The 17,368-nt window shown below is 43.8% G+C and overlaps 1 protein-coding gene and 1 long non-coding RNA gene across 7 annotated transcripts in view; one reads left to right on the top strand and one right to left on the bottom strand.

Annotated features, from left to right (window-relative positions):
* The window catches only part of EYA2 (EYA transcriptional coactivator and phosphatase 2), a 104,190-nt gene that overhangs the window by 7,825 nt on the left and 78,997 nt on the right, over positions 1 to 17,368 (bottom strand). For all 6 annotated transcript variants that reach the window (XM_087749451.1, XM_087749450.1, XM_087749447.1 and 3 more), the window contains 2 exons: positions 8,547 to 8,636; positions 2,018 to 2,076 (listed from right to left, as the gene is read on the bottom strand). In XM_087749451.1, the coding sequence (XP_087605577.1) occupies positions 2,018 to 2,076; positions 8,547 to 8,636 (149 nt within the window). The remainder of the gene's footprint in view (positions 1 to 2,017; positions 2,077 to 8,546; positions 8,637 to 17,368) is intronic.
* On the top strand, positions 1,974 to 13,847 carry LOC148056502 (uncharacterized). The gene is made up of 6 exons (XR_015702876.1): positions 1,974 to 2,105; positions 2,931 to 3,056; positions 4,042 to 4,248; positions 6,809 to 6,892; positions 8,842 to 9,086; positions 13,762 to 13,847. It is a non-coding gene; the product is annotated as an uncharacterized LOC148056502 (long non-coding RNA).

The following is a 17,368-nucleotide window of genomic DNA, read 5'->3' as shown; positions in this document are numbered from 1 at the left end:
GTTCTGAGGTTCTCTGGAATACAAAACGTCTGACTGTCCGCAGGTCGCTGAAACTCCTCACCTGCCTCTCATCCAGGCTGCTAAGGCAACTGCAGGAATACTCAAATCCTAAAGGAGAGAATTCTGTTTTCTCCTTTTCAGGAGGAGCTACCTTTCTGACTGCTTGGCTATATTGCTCAACGGGCTCTGAACACACGTTAGATCAAGGGAAAAAAAAAAGAAATTAGCTAAAGAAGTCTTAACTGCCTGCAACATGTAAAGTTTGCTTGTTTGTTTGTTTGAACTGAGTTAATACTTCAAAGCAGCATTAGAGTAATTACCACAATGAACTGGGGGCAAGTGACATCTCCACAAACACCTTAAACACGCAGTTTCGCTGAAGGAAGCAATCCTGCCTTCTACCAGGCATTTGTTCCTGTCTTCAGCCCTCCTCGACGTCCCTTTCTTTGTACCAGCACAAGCACTTCTTCAGCACTGAGGTGAATCAGATCAAGGAACTGTTCCAGTTAAAAGCTAATACAGCTTTAAAAATAAAGAAGTTGCTTTCCAGCTGGATCAGTTCCCTGGTTTCGGGGAGGGGGGACACACAAGGAGGCAGTACCAGCTCCTGTCATCTTAAAATCTTTGCTGGATGACAGCATCGGGGGGGTTTCACGGTTTGAGCAGATCTCAGACTGAGCTGCGATGGAAGAGGGCAGCCGCACCTCACGGGACAGAGGTGGCTGGATCAGGCCACAGACCCAGTGGATTTGGACAAACTCGGCTTGAACCAGAGCAAGGGGAGGGACGGAAAGACTCAGTGCCACAGACCTACCCTTCTCAGCTGCAGCCTGGAGTTAGTTCAGCGTACAGTGCTTCTGACACGTCCCTGGGGGAGCAGCAGTGCTTGTATATTCACATCCTGATTTACTGCGCAGTAATTTCCCCTTCTAGAAAGCCCTGATGCCACTTTATCTCTGTATTAAAGCATCCAGATAGGAATTTAAGATGCTTAACATACTTGAGTCAGCTCAGCTTCACTTCCCACACAGACAAGCCATGAGCAACTGAGAAATATTTCTGAAACAACTGAAACCACTCAGGCCCGGGCTCTTCACAGGATTCAAGATACGCAGTTAGCATACGGATTTTTTTGTTCACTCAAAGTAAGTGCATTGATTGAGATAAAACCCGAATTAATGTTTTAATCGATGCCTGAACAAGTACCCAGACTCACCTGCTCACAGGCCACTGGACCTAAATACACATGTACCATCTCAGTGCGTTGGAAAGCACAAACTAGCATTTCAGTTACAGCAAAAAATCTTTCAAGTGTTCTCTGCAGAAGGAAAAGTCTCTTCCCTAAAAGCCTTCATTATTTCCTGTGCTGTTTCTGCACCAATTTCTCATAATAACCAGCCATAAACACACAAATTATAAAGCTCTGTATGAGGTCCGCACGTTTCATTCTTGTGCCAACTACCATGACTCTACCTTCCCTTCGGGAAGGGTAGATGTAATAATTGTACAGAAGTAGTTTTTACGTACATGATGATCTAACTTATACAGATAATAACATACAGTGCAGTTTTGGTGGAAATTTCTACCAGTGACAAGGCTCTGGCCTGGCAAGGTCCACAATCCCCACTACTAAGCCCACTGATTACAGACTGCGCAGTGGGAAACCTGTCAGTCTGGTTTTGAAGTGTTCTGGCCACACCTGTGCCAACTGGCTGGCCAGCCACAGCATCCCAGAAACTAGTGTCGTCTGACTGGAGTTCAAGCTTATTTTAGATGTATTTCCCAGAATGGTTGAAAGCTCAGCATAGTCAGGGCTCGACAGCAGGCACAGGCATATTAATGTGAGAAAGGGGACTCTTGTGCTTCTGTGTGCTTAATAAATGCAGGCAGCATGGAGCCAGGGAGGGGAGAGGGTGCGTGGCTGAGAATGTTATTTCACATCACTGACCAGCCCCCTGCTGTTTTCAAACAGCTGCGGACTACCTGACCTGCAGCTTCCAGCCTGGAGATCCCGTACCTTAGATCTTGACCGTTATCATCTGATGATACATCATCTATGTGGATCTGGTCACAGTCCTGAGAAGCATATGAAAAGAAATAGAGCAGTAAGTAAATGCTTTGAAAAAAATTTTGAAAGAATGTAATGCAAAATTACTTTAAGAGTAATATTAAGGAGATAAAATCCTACATATTGCTAGTACTGTCTGGCATAGTCTAGCCAGTTACTTGTTAGGAACAAGTATCCCATAGCACTTGCACAAAATACGAACAGACAGAGTGTGGGTGTGATCTGCTGTTATCTAAGGGCACAACAGCTCTTGAATAATACAGTAAGTGAAACTCCTTCCTGTGCAGACAGGAGGGAGAGAGATGCTTGCGTTTTAACCAGGGAAACTGCGGTTTTTAAACTCTGTATGCATGATTGATAAGGCAGAGATTTGGCAGCCTCTCCCCCTGTGAAAATACTGCTTTGGATAGGAGGTGTATGCCCACATAATTACAAGGGGAGAAGATCTGTCCCAAAGAAATTTCCGGAGACGCCTGTCCTGCTGGTGTTTTCCCAGGCTGCTCCGAGGGGGCTGAGCTTCCTTTGATGTGCCGGGAAGCTGGGCTGAAGCGCCGAAGGCGGCACCCTCTCATAGCCCCAGCCGCAGACAGAGCTACGGAATCACGTGTGTCAGTCGCGAGGAAATCCATGCACAGGAAATTTAACCAGAATATCTTCTTGGCGCTCTGCCTGCATGAAGTGTGTACTCTAGATCTTATCTTCCAAAATTCTTCATTGTTTGAATGATGGAGGCCCTGCCTCAAAAATCTGAGAAATGTTATTTCTTTGGTTTCTTTCCTAGTCTTAACATTAAGATTAGAAAGAGAAAAATCAGGAAGCTTTTCCCACCACCTTAAATCTCCTTTCTCCATGACCCTTGCAGGTATGAACAAAACAGAAAGCCTTCAAGCTGGTGAACACTGTCTTTTGTTCTGGTTGATTTCTCAACAGAGGTAAAAGCACTGGGTACAGCAGGACTCCGAAGTCAGAACAACTGCAGCTAACCAAGGTGCAGCTATTCTTCAGTATTCTGTAAACTCTGTAAACCGCAGAATTTGCCTTACCTTCCTTAGACAATTATGAGTTTTATGAATTACTTTAAACTAGCCCCTTTCAAAAAAAGAAAAAATCCCCAGACAAGTAACCAAACTTGCTGTCAGTGGCAAAACGTCACAGATAGTTCTTGTCCACAGTCATGAGGTTTTCTGCAGCATTTATTTCAGATAATTCTCAAAAAGACACATGATTTTATCTTGTTCTTGTCTCATCAGTCCTCTTATCAACCTATCACTGGGGTGTATAGTTCTGTATATTATTGCAGCCAAGCAGCTGAAGAGCAGATCTCTGCTGGCACCTCTCCCTCTCCTCCACCCCCATCATTTTTTAAGCCCCCCTCCCAATCGCTGTTGTGAGCCATGCTGGGATAATATTGATGCAGCCCACTCCACTCCAGTTGTATGATGCAGGGCATTAAGTCAGGGGAAAGGTATTTGTGGAAGGATCTGTTTTTCTCATTTGTGAATGAATTGTTCTGTACACTGAAGTGTGACAACAGTAGCTATCACATTTCTAACTTAATAAAATACCATGACACTTGGTGAGACGCTACCTCATAGTCCGCCGGCTGAGCCTATCGTGTTACTGGGTGAAACACAGGGAAGCTGGTTAAAGCAAGAATGTGGACCATGTTTTACTACTTGGTTACGAGACTAATTTTTCATTCTTGCACAATTTCCTTGAAATCTTAGTGAGTAGGGAATCAAGGCAGGATGGCTGGGCTGCCGAAAAGAAGGTCCAGATTGTTCGAATGGAAGTCTGCAATGGGGACATATCCCAGTTTTCACATCTGCTGACTTTTTAAAATGATACTCTAGGATCTCAGGGCTATATGATGTGTGGCACGTACAGCCTGTAACCGAGTCAAACGTGTAAGACCTCAGTCAACCCTCGCAACTCTGGGAGCTGAACTGTGTTTACTGCTGTGATATCTCTAGGTCAGTCTGTGCTACGCAACCTGCCTCCAGGCGGGACCAGACCCGTGTACCCACATAGTAAAGGAGCCCGGGCTAACGCAGCTTTCAAATGGTACTGCAGGCTTGGAGAAAGCCTCTGCTGCCTCCTTTTGAAATAGAAGCTGTTCCTGAGGATGCAGGGAGAAGCTCCTTCTGTTATCACTTACGCTCCCTCTGCGTACTCTCAAGGTATGTCCCATGCACACATGAAAACAACTTACGAACACACAGGCTGTCTATTTGTGTATCAAGGCTGTGTTAGATATTTTTAAACACCTCATGGATCCATTGGTCAGTTGAGCTTGCATCCCTTGCTAGGCAGGGGGTTAACAGCTCCCAGAACACAAACCCTCCAGGGATGGCTCTGAAAGGCAGTAACTCGTAAACACACTCATCCCCCGTCTGCTAATTCCTCATCCCCTTGTCAGTTCCCCTGCCCTTAATACCTGTTTTCCAGAGTGCTGGGCAATAATACCTCCAGAGGGACGGGGGTGGAAGGTACTATTCTTTAGCCAGTGTTGCACTGTGAACAAAAGGCAGCTGGGAGAAAAAGCACAACCCTGGAAAGCCCAGAGTTCGTATTTTAACTTCACTGTGACCTGTAACCTTGGGCAACTCCTTTTCTCCCCAGCTTCCCAAAAGGGGAACAGAGAGTGAGAATACCTCCTTTCAAGTGAGTATTTGCTGATATATTCTGCAGTGTGATCAGAGCCCTTTGTACACAACACCTTGTATGGCCTATGCTTGCAGACCGTAGGGATTTAATCTGCCTGTACTGTTGCAACTGCAAGCAGAGATGATGTGGTCAACAGGCATGTAAGTGCTACAGGAGTGGATGAATTAGCGTGGCAAAACCACACTTGTATGATTTCAATGTGTGGCTCAGCAAACACAGGCTTTGCTCGCCTGGGTTGTGTTGCTAACATCCTCCAGAACGGGGCAGAGCTTGTGCTACACACCGGCTGCCCTCGGCAAGGGCTGGTGCCTCGGTTCTTTGCTACGGGGCAGGCACACCACTAAGCTGTGCTTCCACAAGCGACCTCCTCCCCTGCCCTGAGTCGGCTGGAAAGAAGTCCAACTTCTAAGTTGTACAACTGAAGAGTTAACTTGCTGACAGAGAATCCCTTTCTGTAAAAAGACCAAAAGTGTTTGGTAGAAGTCTAGGTCTAAGGCTTCTCCAGTCACCCAGCTGTGCTGGGGACCGGTGATCAGCCTCCTTCTACCCAACCAGCCTGAGGTCTGGGGAGAATCGAATGGGAATCGGCCTCCCTGCTAGGCTGCAGCACTAAGAGAGGATGGGTGGAAGCAGGTCAGCTGAATGGATCTGCTGGTTCGCCTGTTCACACGTCCAAGATTCCCACTCCTGAGCATGGCAGGAAAAATGCATCCAGACAATGCATCTGAGAAAAAATTGCCTGAATCCCTTCCAGGTAAACCCTGAAAACACATAAAGCCCTGGCTAACAACAGAGTCTCAGAATCATTTTTTGATAGAAAAAAGGAAGAGTATTCCAGTTCAGGCTCCTCACTCAGACTCTGAAGCCAGTTTTTTGCTACGATGTGAAATCACATCCTCACCAGACTACGGAGGATCACACAAATGCCAGTAAGGGCTGTGCAAACCTTGCTGTGCCTATGGACAAACGTTTCATCCTCATCAGGCACTTTCTGGGAATGCTTCAAAAGGGCTTTACACCCTGGCAGCACCTTCTGCTCTGCATAGCACTGAAAGCCGCAGCCCGCAAAATAAACCATTCCCCTGGGCTAAAGCAAGGTAACAACGGATTTCCTGGTCCAGCACAGAAGAAGGGCAGAAACGGCTTCAGTCCTGTGCGGTTTTAGCTTATTTTGTCTTGTACAGGCCAGTGTTATACCACATGATGGTGCTAATGTATACGGTAAAGTTTGTGGGTCTAAAAATGAATCAGCTCCTGTGCTTGTTTTTTATCGATTTCTTTTTTCTTTTTTAAGAATATCAGTCACTGCTATTTTTTTCAGCCTAACACTTGGTGATGTATTATTCTTAAATATCACTTTGTGCATACTCAAACCTGACTTTTGTTCATCATCCTAAATGAAGGAGCAGGATGGTTAACGAACAGAAACGGATGGCTCTGTTGTTGCAAATTCTTTCAAACCGAAATGGCTTTTTTTAGAAAGTGAAATTTTGTAAAGAACATTTACTTCTCTTGAATTCTCCCTCATCCCTCATTTTTTTCATTGAAAAGGCTCAGCTAAAACCAAACCACCTTCGTTTGGCTTTGGCTTGAAAAAACCTTTGGTTTGTTTCACTTATCAAGCATGTATGAAAAGGGAAAACTGAAATTTTTCAGTAGAAAATGCTCTTCTCTTTCCAGCTACCTGGGCCATGCATCATCATTTAGAAATGCTTAGCATTTTTATCTTAGTGCTGGACCCAAGATAAAATGGTCTCACAATGGTATCTCTTTGCTTGTTTCTGCTCTGGCTAGCTGGAACACTACTTGTTTTCAAAGGTTTAGAATGTTTTTCAGTTTTGAGCCATCCAGGCCCAGCAGCAAGTTGTTCTCACCTTCAGGTGCCTATGCCAGTCCATCTGACTGCCTACGGACTCACTCATTTGGCTGCCAACTTTGTGTTTCTCAATTTTTTAGTAAACGCAGGTAAGCCGATAAGATAGCCTAGGAAATCAGCAAAAAATGCTTCTCTCTTCTCATGCAGCAAAAAAATAGCACTAGTAACATAAATGTTTTAATTTATCATCTTTGTAGCCCAAGCTACTTAGAGACGACCTCCCTTAACATTTTGCTGAAGAGATGTGTCCTGCAGCTTCCCGTGCTGGAGATGGAGCCCAGGTATTTTGCAGAAGGTTCCGATTTCTGTTTGCAGACACAATGCTAAACCTTAGCTCTTCACTACTAGTTCTCACTCAGTTACATGGTCCTGCTGGACGAGAGAGTCCCATATCTGAGGGAGTTTTGTTTAGCTTTTGCTTCCTTAATGTCTAGAACCCACAAAAGGAAAAAACCACAACACACCAACTTCTTACAATTAAAAACTTTGCTCTACTGTAGTGGCTGAAAAAGAACTTGAGAGGCCACGTGAGACAAAACTGACCTAAGGACTCTGCTTCTAGCAGCCAAAGCTGTTACTGACTGATAAATGTGCAGAGTTTGACTGAGGCCAGACAATTCACTACTTCATTTCATGTTTTAGAGCAGCAAGTGAAGCAAGGAGAAAACTTGTTTTTAAATGATTTGCCAACTTATACTGTTGCAAGAGTCTAGACAGGCAGAGGGTTTCTGGAGGGTGGCTTTGTGCACCACATGTTGAGATCTGATGGGTGAGAAGTGCTAGTTGCGTATTATCCTACTTATATAGTGCCCTGGACTCTCAAACAGCAGCGCGCTCTTATTTTTCCCCCTAAGGATTTTTTCAGTTTGCACTTTCTGTGCCCTCATCGCCAATTCCCTCTTTGAAAAAAGCTGAAAGAAGGAAAATCTGTCAGTTCAGGTGCTACCCACTACTTGTCTTCGAAAGGAAATGAAAATTCCCAGCAAGTGAAGCCTCGGGTGGTAAGGAGCCGGGTGGCAGGGAAGGCTGGACCTCCCGTAAGGCAGAGGACCACAGTGCAATTAAGCAGTGAAGGAGCCAGAAGTTCTCGCTGAACTCATCAGGCACAGAAAAAGTTCCTTCATTTCATCTGGCACAGAAACAAATTATTCCTTTTTCAAGTGAAGAAAAAGACCACAGAAGCCTGCCCAGGGATGCCAGTTCCTCCAGACTCCTCCGTTCTGACTCCAAGGCGCCCACAGCACAAACCCCATCTTACTCACTGTGTATGTGACTCACTCAGGCTACTTCTACTGATTGCAAATGCAAACAAATTTTCATCAGCACTGTACAGCTGTTTCTCAGCTGGTGACAGAATTCTGCTAACATCACTTCGCTTGAATTTTACCGTATATTCCAAAGGATTTTTGCTTTGTCTAAAGCATAGTCAGATCTAACCATGCCACAAACAGGAAGGATTCTTCCTCTTGGTCTTTTATGTTGCAAATCGCATAGTTTCACCCTGCAGCATGCCTGAGCTTCAGCAGACCTCCTGCTCTGTCTGTGTGTGCAAACAGAGCTTCCTCAACAACGGAGACCATTTTCAAAACCTCTGCATTGACTCATAGCTAATTGCTACCTGCCCCATAGGATCTATGCTAATTTAGCTTAATAAAATTATTAAACAGCAAATTTCAGGAGGAGCAGCAGCAATGTCCTCATTATTACATTTAGTAAAACTGCCAAAAGCCATCATTGTTACTGTGCATTTAGGAAAAAAATTCCTTAACAGAATGAAGATGTCAAAGGGACACAGTAAGTATGCTTCCAATAAGCCATCTAAGGCCTATTTCTTTGGGGTCAAAAATGAAAGTTTCTTGGCCAGAAAAACAAGTTTGTAGACCAGATGCAAATAATTAGAGAGAGAGACGTTAAATAAAATAAGCAGCTACATACCTCCAGGTCATTAAAGAACAGATGTGTATCTGCAAGGTTGAAGATCATTTCTTCCATCATAAGACCTATCCGCACAGACGTCGTAGTGTCCTGTTAGGGGAAAATCAGTTTTTTTCCATTCACTTTGATTTTCTTTTTCTTTTTTTTTTTTTTTTGGGGGGTGGGGTGGGTAGGAGATCTTAGAGCAAACATAGGATCTACACATTCCTGTTTCTGAAGATACGTTCATTAAAGTAATTTTATTTCCCAAGTGTATCTTAACATGATTTTCCCATCCTTTCTTTTGCTCTCCTAGATAATCATATTCTGTTCTTTGAAGGATGTCTATGGCTCGCCTTGACCAAGAATAGCCCACACACTTCAGATGATATAACAAGAACCTTTAAACACCTGAGACCATGTCAGAATTACTTCAGTAGGTTAGACCAAGAATTGATTTCCAATACCATCATTAGCGAATGGTTAGGGGATCGTTACGCGCAACAGAGCACACAGAGAGGGATCCTTTCCTGACTTCGTCCTTCAAACCAGCCACAGAAGGTCAGCATTATTCTCTTTTAATGTCAAACAGCAACAAATCTGAAAACAGAACCCAGGAGCTCAAACATAAATCGAGTCTCTAAAGGGCGCAATCCATGTGTCTCAGCACACTTGGCTTAGGTCTTTACTGCCCTGCTAACTCAGGGGATCGGCACAGAGCAGGACAGAAAGGCAGATGTGGTGTTCCCTCAGCAGAGCCCAACGCGTGATGCAGCACCTACTGTCCTCGGCAGCGCACACGCGCCTGGGCAGGATGCGCAAGGGCAGCCACACTACTGCAAGGCTCATTCATCCCCGCTGAAGCTGCCTACTTATTTAACAGCATCAGCAGAGTTAAAACAATCCCATCCTACCATGTAAACCCAATTATAGCATGATTAAATGTTTGTCCAAGTATGACTATTCCTGCTCAGGACAGAGTGTGCTCTGCAGTGGTATAAAGCATGCTTGCAGAGCCAGAACTGTAGCCATAATGGCGTTACACCCAAATAACTACATCGATTAAGAAAAAACAAAACAAAAACAAAAAAGACAAAACAAGACAAGACACAGCACATTAAAATGCTGGATGGGTTCATCTGTCATTCTAGCTAGTGTTAGAAATGCCAACATGCACCTGGCGCTCCTGCCTGCCTGGGCTGGCTGACTGTGACAGTTTGCTCATTCGCCATTTTCTTGTACCAGCAGCCTCCTGCCAAGCCAGGCGTGGGTCTGACTGGCCCTTCCCCGAGAGGGTCCCAAACCGCTTCCTAAAAGGGAAGGACATGATGCAGAAGCTCTGGCTGCCTGCAGCATTTTTAAAACACGCTCTTTTTAACGATTAAGAGAATGTAAAAATGCACACGTCAGCAGCTCTAAAATGACTTCTACACGTTCTTAAGCACGTGTGAACTTTCTCACATCCAGATCCTGCTCCTACCAACATCAGTGGCAAAACCTTAATTCCCCTGGAGAAGGACTACACTACCTGCACCTCTACTTTAGTGAGTTTAGTTGATTCGGTTTAGAAAATTAATGTTTTTCCCTGCCCCTGGCTACCCGGCCGAGACACCATGACTGCCTGTGAGAGGGGCTGTCACTTCATTTCCACACCAAGTCAGCAAGCGCAAGCTTAAATCAGCCCAAGCTGATGGGGCTGACTCCGCTTGGCCCGAGAAGCCACCCACAGGCAACCCTGCGTGGCAGAAGTGACTGACGCTTTTGGCTCGGCCATTTCCCTTTCTTCTGGCTTGGAGGGCTACATTAGCAGCTGATTGCATCCGCACAGCTGATCTACTTGGTCCTCCAAGCTGTCCCTTGGATGGGGCATGGTGTCCACAGGGCCCCTACAGCTCTTGGCTTACTGCTTCAAAGCTGCCCAACGGGCACTGGGTACAGCCTCTGCGGACCTGTTCCTCTGAAACACAATCAAACGACCTGCTGTATGCAGCCTGGTGCACTGCAGGATCAAATGCATCTCAGGCACTTTTCACAGAATCATTAAGCTTGGAAAAGACCTCCGAGATCACTGAGTCCAACCGCTAACTTAACTGCCAGGTCCACCTCTAAACCATGTCCCTCCATGTCTCTCATGCATAGTCAACCACCCCTCCCCACCCCCAAACAACTGACCTTGCTCCTAAACCCACAGCAAAAGCACGGAAAGGCACCGATGCAAACAAGGTCGCCAGCAGAATTTTCTTATTCATTAAATACTTCAAAAACACAAGCAAAAATAATCTGTGGTTAATTTGATAAACACTCAGCTCAAAAGCATTGTGCCTGTTCAAACTAAACAACAACAGACAACTTGGGGGAAAAAAAAAAAAAAAAAAAAAGAGCATTCCCACAACAGACTTTTATTTGTAATTCATCTTCATTAGGACAGGGATCTCTCATCTTTATGTTTATGTGGGTGGTTTTCCTCCACTAAAGTTACAAGCCGTGCTAAACCAGGGCAGATTTATATGGAGTCTTTGCTCTAATTTTCTGCAGATTTCTGTGGAGTCATGTTATTGTACGACAGGACAGTAATGAATTAGTTGAGGAGCTCTAACAGGGAGCACAATGTTTGGAGGATGAGTACATTTCAATCAACCTTTGCGGCAGATGCTGTTGACATGGATGGTGTATTACACCCTAACCTAATTATTACGCATTCTTGGTGTAGTTCTCTTTAATTAGAGCAGAATGGCTGTGGTTTCAGCCATGTGTGTGACTCACAAGCATTGTGCCCATCTAAAGAAAAGCTCTGTCACTCACGTTTAAATATGCTTGTTGCTGTCCCAGAAAGAAGGGCGCTTTCTCCTCTGGGCAAAAAGTAAACTTGAACAGGTCTTGAACGCGTCTCTGATTCTGAGCCCCAACCCCGCTCCCCTGACGAGGCACAGGGACACGGGAGTAATCAGGGCATCCGACCGTGGCCCCGTGCAAACAGCGCTGAATCAAATTTTACTGCCCAGGTGTAGTTACACGGGGGAACTGTTTTGAAGAAAATATGCTGCTAGGAAGAAATTATTTTGTAAAATAGTTTTTAATGAAGCAATTTATTTTTATACATTTCAAGGATCATTAGCCTTTAAAACTCTTTCAGGAAATCTCATTGGTTGCTATCTGTCATTTATCCTCTAAGTTTTGTCTTTAGCTTTATTGGTATTAATCACTAATGGGGAGTAGGAAACATTTCCACAGTGTATGAAGTTACCTTCTCTTAAACTAAACAATATGGAAATTGAACTGTAGATGAGAGGAAAAAAAAAAATCATTCCCTTGAGAGAGAGAATAAGATGGAATGAAAATAAAACAGAAAAATGCACTTTACCACCCAGAGGGGAAGTCGTTTGGGGAAATGATTTGGCATCACCGCTTTCCCAGTATGGACATTTCCTCTAGAGCAAGGCACGCTTCCAAGCCTTCAAGAGGCTGATAAAGTTAAAAGGCAAATCAGCACTCCCAGTATGATATAGGTGTCCAGGGGCACTAGGCCAGGGTTCCACTGGCAGTTATTTATTTGCATTACTCTAGCATCTAGAAGCACTGGTCCCAGACTGGAACCCCACTGTGCTAGAGGTTGTACCCACACAGAGGAAAGACACAGTGGCTACAGCTTTCAATTCAAGTATGAATAAATAGGAAAATCAGACTGGCGGGAAAGAACCAAAATGAGATAGCTGTACCAATCAACGTGTTGTCCAAATTCTCTGTACAGTGTGTAAATAATCTGATAAGAGAATTATGGATTTTATCCGAAGATGTTGATGGAGAACTCTTCCTAGGCACAGAACTCCTGTGCCGCTAAAAGATATCTCTATGCTGCAGGGGATGCCCTGGGGGACTGCTAATGCCTATGTTAGAGTAGTGCGAGTTTAGCAGAGCAACATAAAGTTGCCACATTCGTACCGATGATCGCCGCTAACGCGTCCTTCCCGCAGGAGCAGTGCACCCTGGAGGCCTGGGAACAAGCTTCCTGGGTAACAGATCTAGCCACTGTTTTCTGGTGCATATGAAGCCCAAGGGAGAATGGACCACAGACAGCTTGAAATCAAATCTCCTCCAGGAACCACTTTTTACAGTGAAAACAGATTAATCTAAAAACTCAACCCTGAGTGCTTGTTTAGTAACTTTAGAAGAGCGAGGTCCTACCCCTCTGCTAATCTACGAGTCATGCTTTCACAAACAAGGACAATGAGAGGCAGGGATAGAAAACAGGCAATAAACTCCTTTTGTAAATAAAACCTCCAGCACCACAGTGTATCCCTACATGCCTCACCTCTGCCGTGCACCATTGCTGGACCTTCCTTCAGGGTCGAAATAAAACAGCCCCACAAATGACTTTTAGTGCTAACCTCTGGTGCTCGGACATGACTGACCAGGCGCTCCTGACCCTCCAACACAGAGCTTTACAGGCTTCTGCCCATCGGCTGGGGGCAATAAGCACCAGGGGAGCAGTGGTCATTTTGAAGTAATCAAAGAGATTAATATTCCCCCTCCTCAACAGACCCTTTGCTCCCACTTGAAATGAACAGGAGTAGTAGTTTCACAGCTGCCCATTTGTGCTTAGTGCACATCTCGAGGGAACTGAGAGGTAAAAAGCCTCCATTCCCCACTACTCCTGCATAAAACAATAAAGCATCAAAACATACAAAGAGTAAGATAAGCCCTCTCTTAACATTTTGGATCAAAAATGTTTGCCCTAAAGAGCATCCTTGGACACGTCTCTCTGCTGTTTCTGTCACAGCTGTGACCTTCAGCTAAGGATGGGCTATTGCCTACTGCTGACAATGACCGCACCTTGGGAGCGAGATAGTTTCCACCGTAAGTGAGGCACTGCCAACTCCCAGCTCCCTATCTGCTTGTTTTGGGGTAATTCTGCTGCCTGTTCAGCAGACAGTCCTACTAGAGGAAAACATGGGCAACAGAACGTGCTGTGGAGGAAGACAAAAGCGCGCATTCCCCAAGGGGAACGTTTTCTGTCATACCCTGATGGCATGAGCTGACACATGTGCTCTGCAAGTTGCTTTTATGTTGGCTACTTGCACGCACTGTTCCTAATCCTTGAACTAGTTCTGTACCTTTGAAGTGAATTACATTTTAAAATTACAATTTGAGTTCAATTATGTCCGCCAAGCTAATAACACCTTGCCTAAAATTAATTTCTGTTTCTGTTTTAATTTTTTCCCCTCATTTTGAGTAACAGGATGACAGAAGATGGCTAAAAGGAGCTTGGTGAACAGCCTTCAGCCTGTCTTGGCTTAAAGATGATTTCCACAAAAACTGGAGGTGAGCAAAGAACGAATAGTTCCCTATTACAGCAGTGGGTTAAAGCGGGAAGTTAGGTCTGCTCACTCCACGTGGAACTCCGACTAATCTGTATTGCAGCAAAGGGAACGCAGAACGTGTAGGAACACCCAAATTAGCTTTAAGCCACCGAATGCGGGTACAAATAGCTGCAGGTATGTTGCAGCACGCACTATGTAGGTCCCTAGACCCTTTTCCAGGAGCTAACCTACACAGAAGCCTGCATCGCCGTATCTTCACTACTAACGGTACTGGCATTACCTCCACAAAAGCCCATGTGCATTGCAGCCACGCTTCAAACTGCACTGTCAGCATCCTTCCGAATGGCTCTGGATTAAAACCTTCCTACCACTGCTCTCCTGAAAAACTGAGATTGATTTTTCATAAACTGCTTATACTTGCCCTAGAGTATGCTTTAAAAAGACATGCATTTGTTAACACCTGCAGCTACTACTAAGCCAGCTGGCTGGATGTCCACAGCCAGCTCCCCCCTCTCGTACACCGTAATTTTGAAAGGAAGAGAGAAGCAGATTTATCTCTGGCAATCGCTCAAGTGCAAGTCACTCTCGCCTCCGATCCTGGCTCCAAAGCCCATTCCAAGCCTCTGCCTTACAGGTACCATGTTCAGACTTGCAGGCCATTAGCAAAGGGGCAAAGCTGGCTCCTTTGAGACGGATAACAAATCAGCTTGTTGTCTGACTCTGCTTCTATTTAGCAATGTGCCAATTAACCCGACATTCAAAATGTTAGGACAAAGTAATTCGGAGCGTGGATCTTGGATTCAGGCCTCCCCCCCCCCCCCCCGGCTTTAAAAAAAAACAAAATAAAGCCCTAGTATTTAAAACTAATCAGTCTCTTTAAATCCCTGCCAAATACCTGTTTATGCCGTGAGCAAATAATTACTTTTCTACAAGGAAGAAAGTATTAATTAAGAGTATTCATCAGACTCCTATTCTATAGGGTTTATCTGCCACAGGTGTCAGCCAGAGGTGAGAGACGGATTAGTATACAATCAAGGGCTTTCTAAGTTAAATCTCCTCCTTGCGGTTAGCTGTTAATAATGAAGTTGTCACCAAAAGAAAGAATTTAATAGTTTTAATTGAGTTTAATTACTTGGAAACTCCTGGAAAATGGACCAGCTTGGTTGCAGTATAAAAATAATCATAATAATAAAAAAAGCAAAGACAGAAATGCCTGGGTGACATGTTTGAACAAAAGGAGCTTGTGAGAATAATCACTCTTTGGTTGTAACATTTTATACCTTGATCAGAATTTGAAGACATGAACACAGCTTCCCCATGGTAATGGGAAATTAGCCATGTGCATCAGTTCTAGTTCAAGTAAGTCCATGTCTTTTTGAGGAATAGAACACATTTAGCTCTTTTACTACACTTAAGTAGCTTAGCTTGTGATTTTATCTTTTTAACAGACACAGGCTACAGCTAGACCTAGCTTCTCAGAGCTTTTCAAGTGAGAGAGTGGGTATTTGTGAGAAAAGTTAAATAACCAAAGTAGCTCAGGAGCTGAAACCCATTTTCAGAAGTGAGTGAAGTAATTACACTTCAGACCTTTTACAAAAGGATTGGCCTTTTTCAAATAGAATCACTCAGCTCTTCAGGCTCTAAACATTTTTTTCCCCAAAATGAAGACATATCGTTTTAACCTAAACACTGATATATCCAGGTTTATTAAACAATCTACCGAATTTAAATGAATAATGTCTAGAGTCATCACAGTGTGACCTTGTGAAAAGCCCATGCTAGACAGAGAGTGAATATAATTTAATCCCTTTTCTTCAGATACCTTTTCATATTCACCCTTACTGTGACTTGAGAGGTACTTCCAAAGTATTGCTTACTATTTACCAAAGGACGCTCTTTTTACTGGCATGTATCTTCAGAAATGCTTGGGACCTACACCCTGGAAATTATTCCAGTAAGCAAATGGGCACGTCAGTCACTAAATCCTCACGTTCAAGAGCACATGAAGGTTGAAAAGGTTCTCCTCCCTCTCTGAATGAATTATGCTTAGGGACAAGCAGTAATGACAACACTAATTTATCCAGTGTCTGAACCCATGAGTTCTGAAATGGATTCCAGTCCTGTGGGAATACTTAAATACAGGTTAAAAGCTGGGCCATGATGCGTGAGCACAAATGGAAGTTATTTTTATTTAGTAATACAAAAGGTTCATGACCAAAAATCCACAAATAATTTCTTTTAACTATACAGGGCATAAATGTCAAAGGAGGGAGTGGAATTTAAACCAAATACGTCTTCATTCCCTTCCCCTCAACACAGGAAAATCACTGTATTTCTGTATGTAAGCCCTTGATAGCTCTGTGAAAAATACAAAACTCCTGGAAAGCCTGGTGGAAACACATCACAGTGTGTAATCCTCAGCACAACTTTAGCACATGCAACTTCCTAACACACGTTATGTCCCTTTGGTGTGTTTAACCTATTTTTCCCTTAAAATGAAGTCACGATTCAGTGGTACTAGAAAGCAGGCTCCTTTTACTCATGCTTGTTTAAGAATCCAGCATTGTTTCTGATACATATTTTATGTCAAAAATAATCCTTTAATACTTCCGAATGCCACACATGCACTCTGCTTAGAAAACCCTCTGCTCACCTAAGCTCTAGTACAAGAGGTTACATCTACACGAACTCAGAGCATCTCCCGTGCCCACCATCTAAGCTGCTGTGGATCTGGTTTTGCTGTTTCTGCTGCTGCTTCTCATCAACCAGTGCAGATGATAAACACAGATGTTTGCTCCCGAAATACACATTTGAAACAATCAAATGGCTGGAATTATTTAATCCCTTCTCTCCAATAATGAACTAATAATTGATATAGCAGCATGTCTAAAGTAACAGACTTTTTTATTACCTGCAGTGACTGAATGCTTTTTTAATTTAACTTAAAAAGGCATTAAATACAAGGTTCAGCCTCCAGTGGGTAAAAAAATCTCCAACTTCCTCAGAAAATCCTTTCCAAATTGTATTCATCTTGACTTAATCCATGATCTACTGAGTGAATTAGGCTCTATTTGTTTTGAAAATCTATTTTATGGAGTTCCAAGGACTGTGTTTTCCTTAGGAAGGGCTCATTCTGCCTTTCTGACCAGGATGCCTGCTAGCAGCCCTCAGCATAGGCCTCTGCAGGTTTTTAACGTCCCAAGGTGCCCCACACATATGACTAACAAAATGTAAATAAACACAGCTGAGCCAGTAAGAAATTGGAAGGTTTTCTCATTAAAGAAATAAAATAAACAGATGTCCTTAAGCACTTTGGCTCATGTTTGTCAAAGGAATGGAAAACTCTCAGATGTTTGAACAGCAGTAGTGATATAAGGCCACATCTCAAGCGAGAGAAGAAAAAAAGCGACGCCATGGCACTTAGAATTAACTAATAGTTCTCAAGGGAGGCCGCTTTTGATTTGAACCTTAGCAACTTCTACAAATAGTTTTTAACAGCCGAGCAATAAAATGGGGTTTTATTCC

The sequence above is a fragment of the Nipponia nippon genome, unplaced genomic scaffold (genome assembly GCF_047370975.1).
Source record: "Nipponia nippon isolate SJK-2023a ecotype South Korea unplaced genomic scaffold, ASM4737097v1 scaffold_13, whole genome shotgun sequence".
In the NCBI taxonomy this organism is placed as follows: Eukaryota; Metazoa; Chordata; class Aves; order Pelecaniformes; family Threskiornithidae; genus Nipponia; species Nipponia nippon.
Note: the sequence above shows the minus strand (reverse complement) of the source record. Positions and strands in the feature narration are given on the sequence as shown.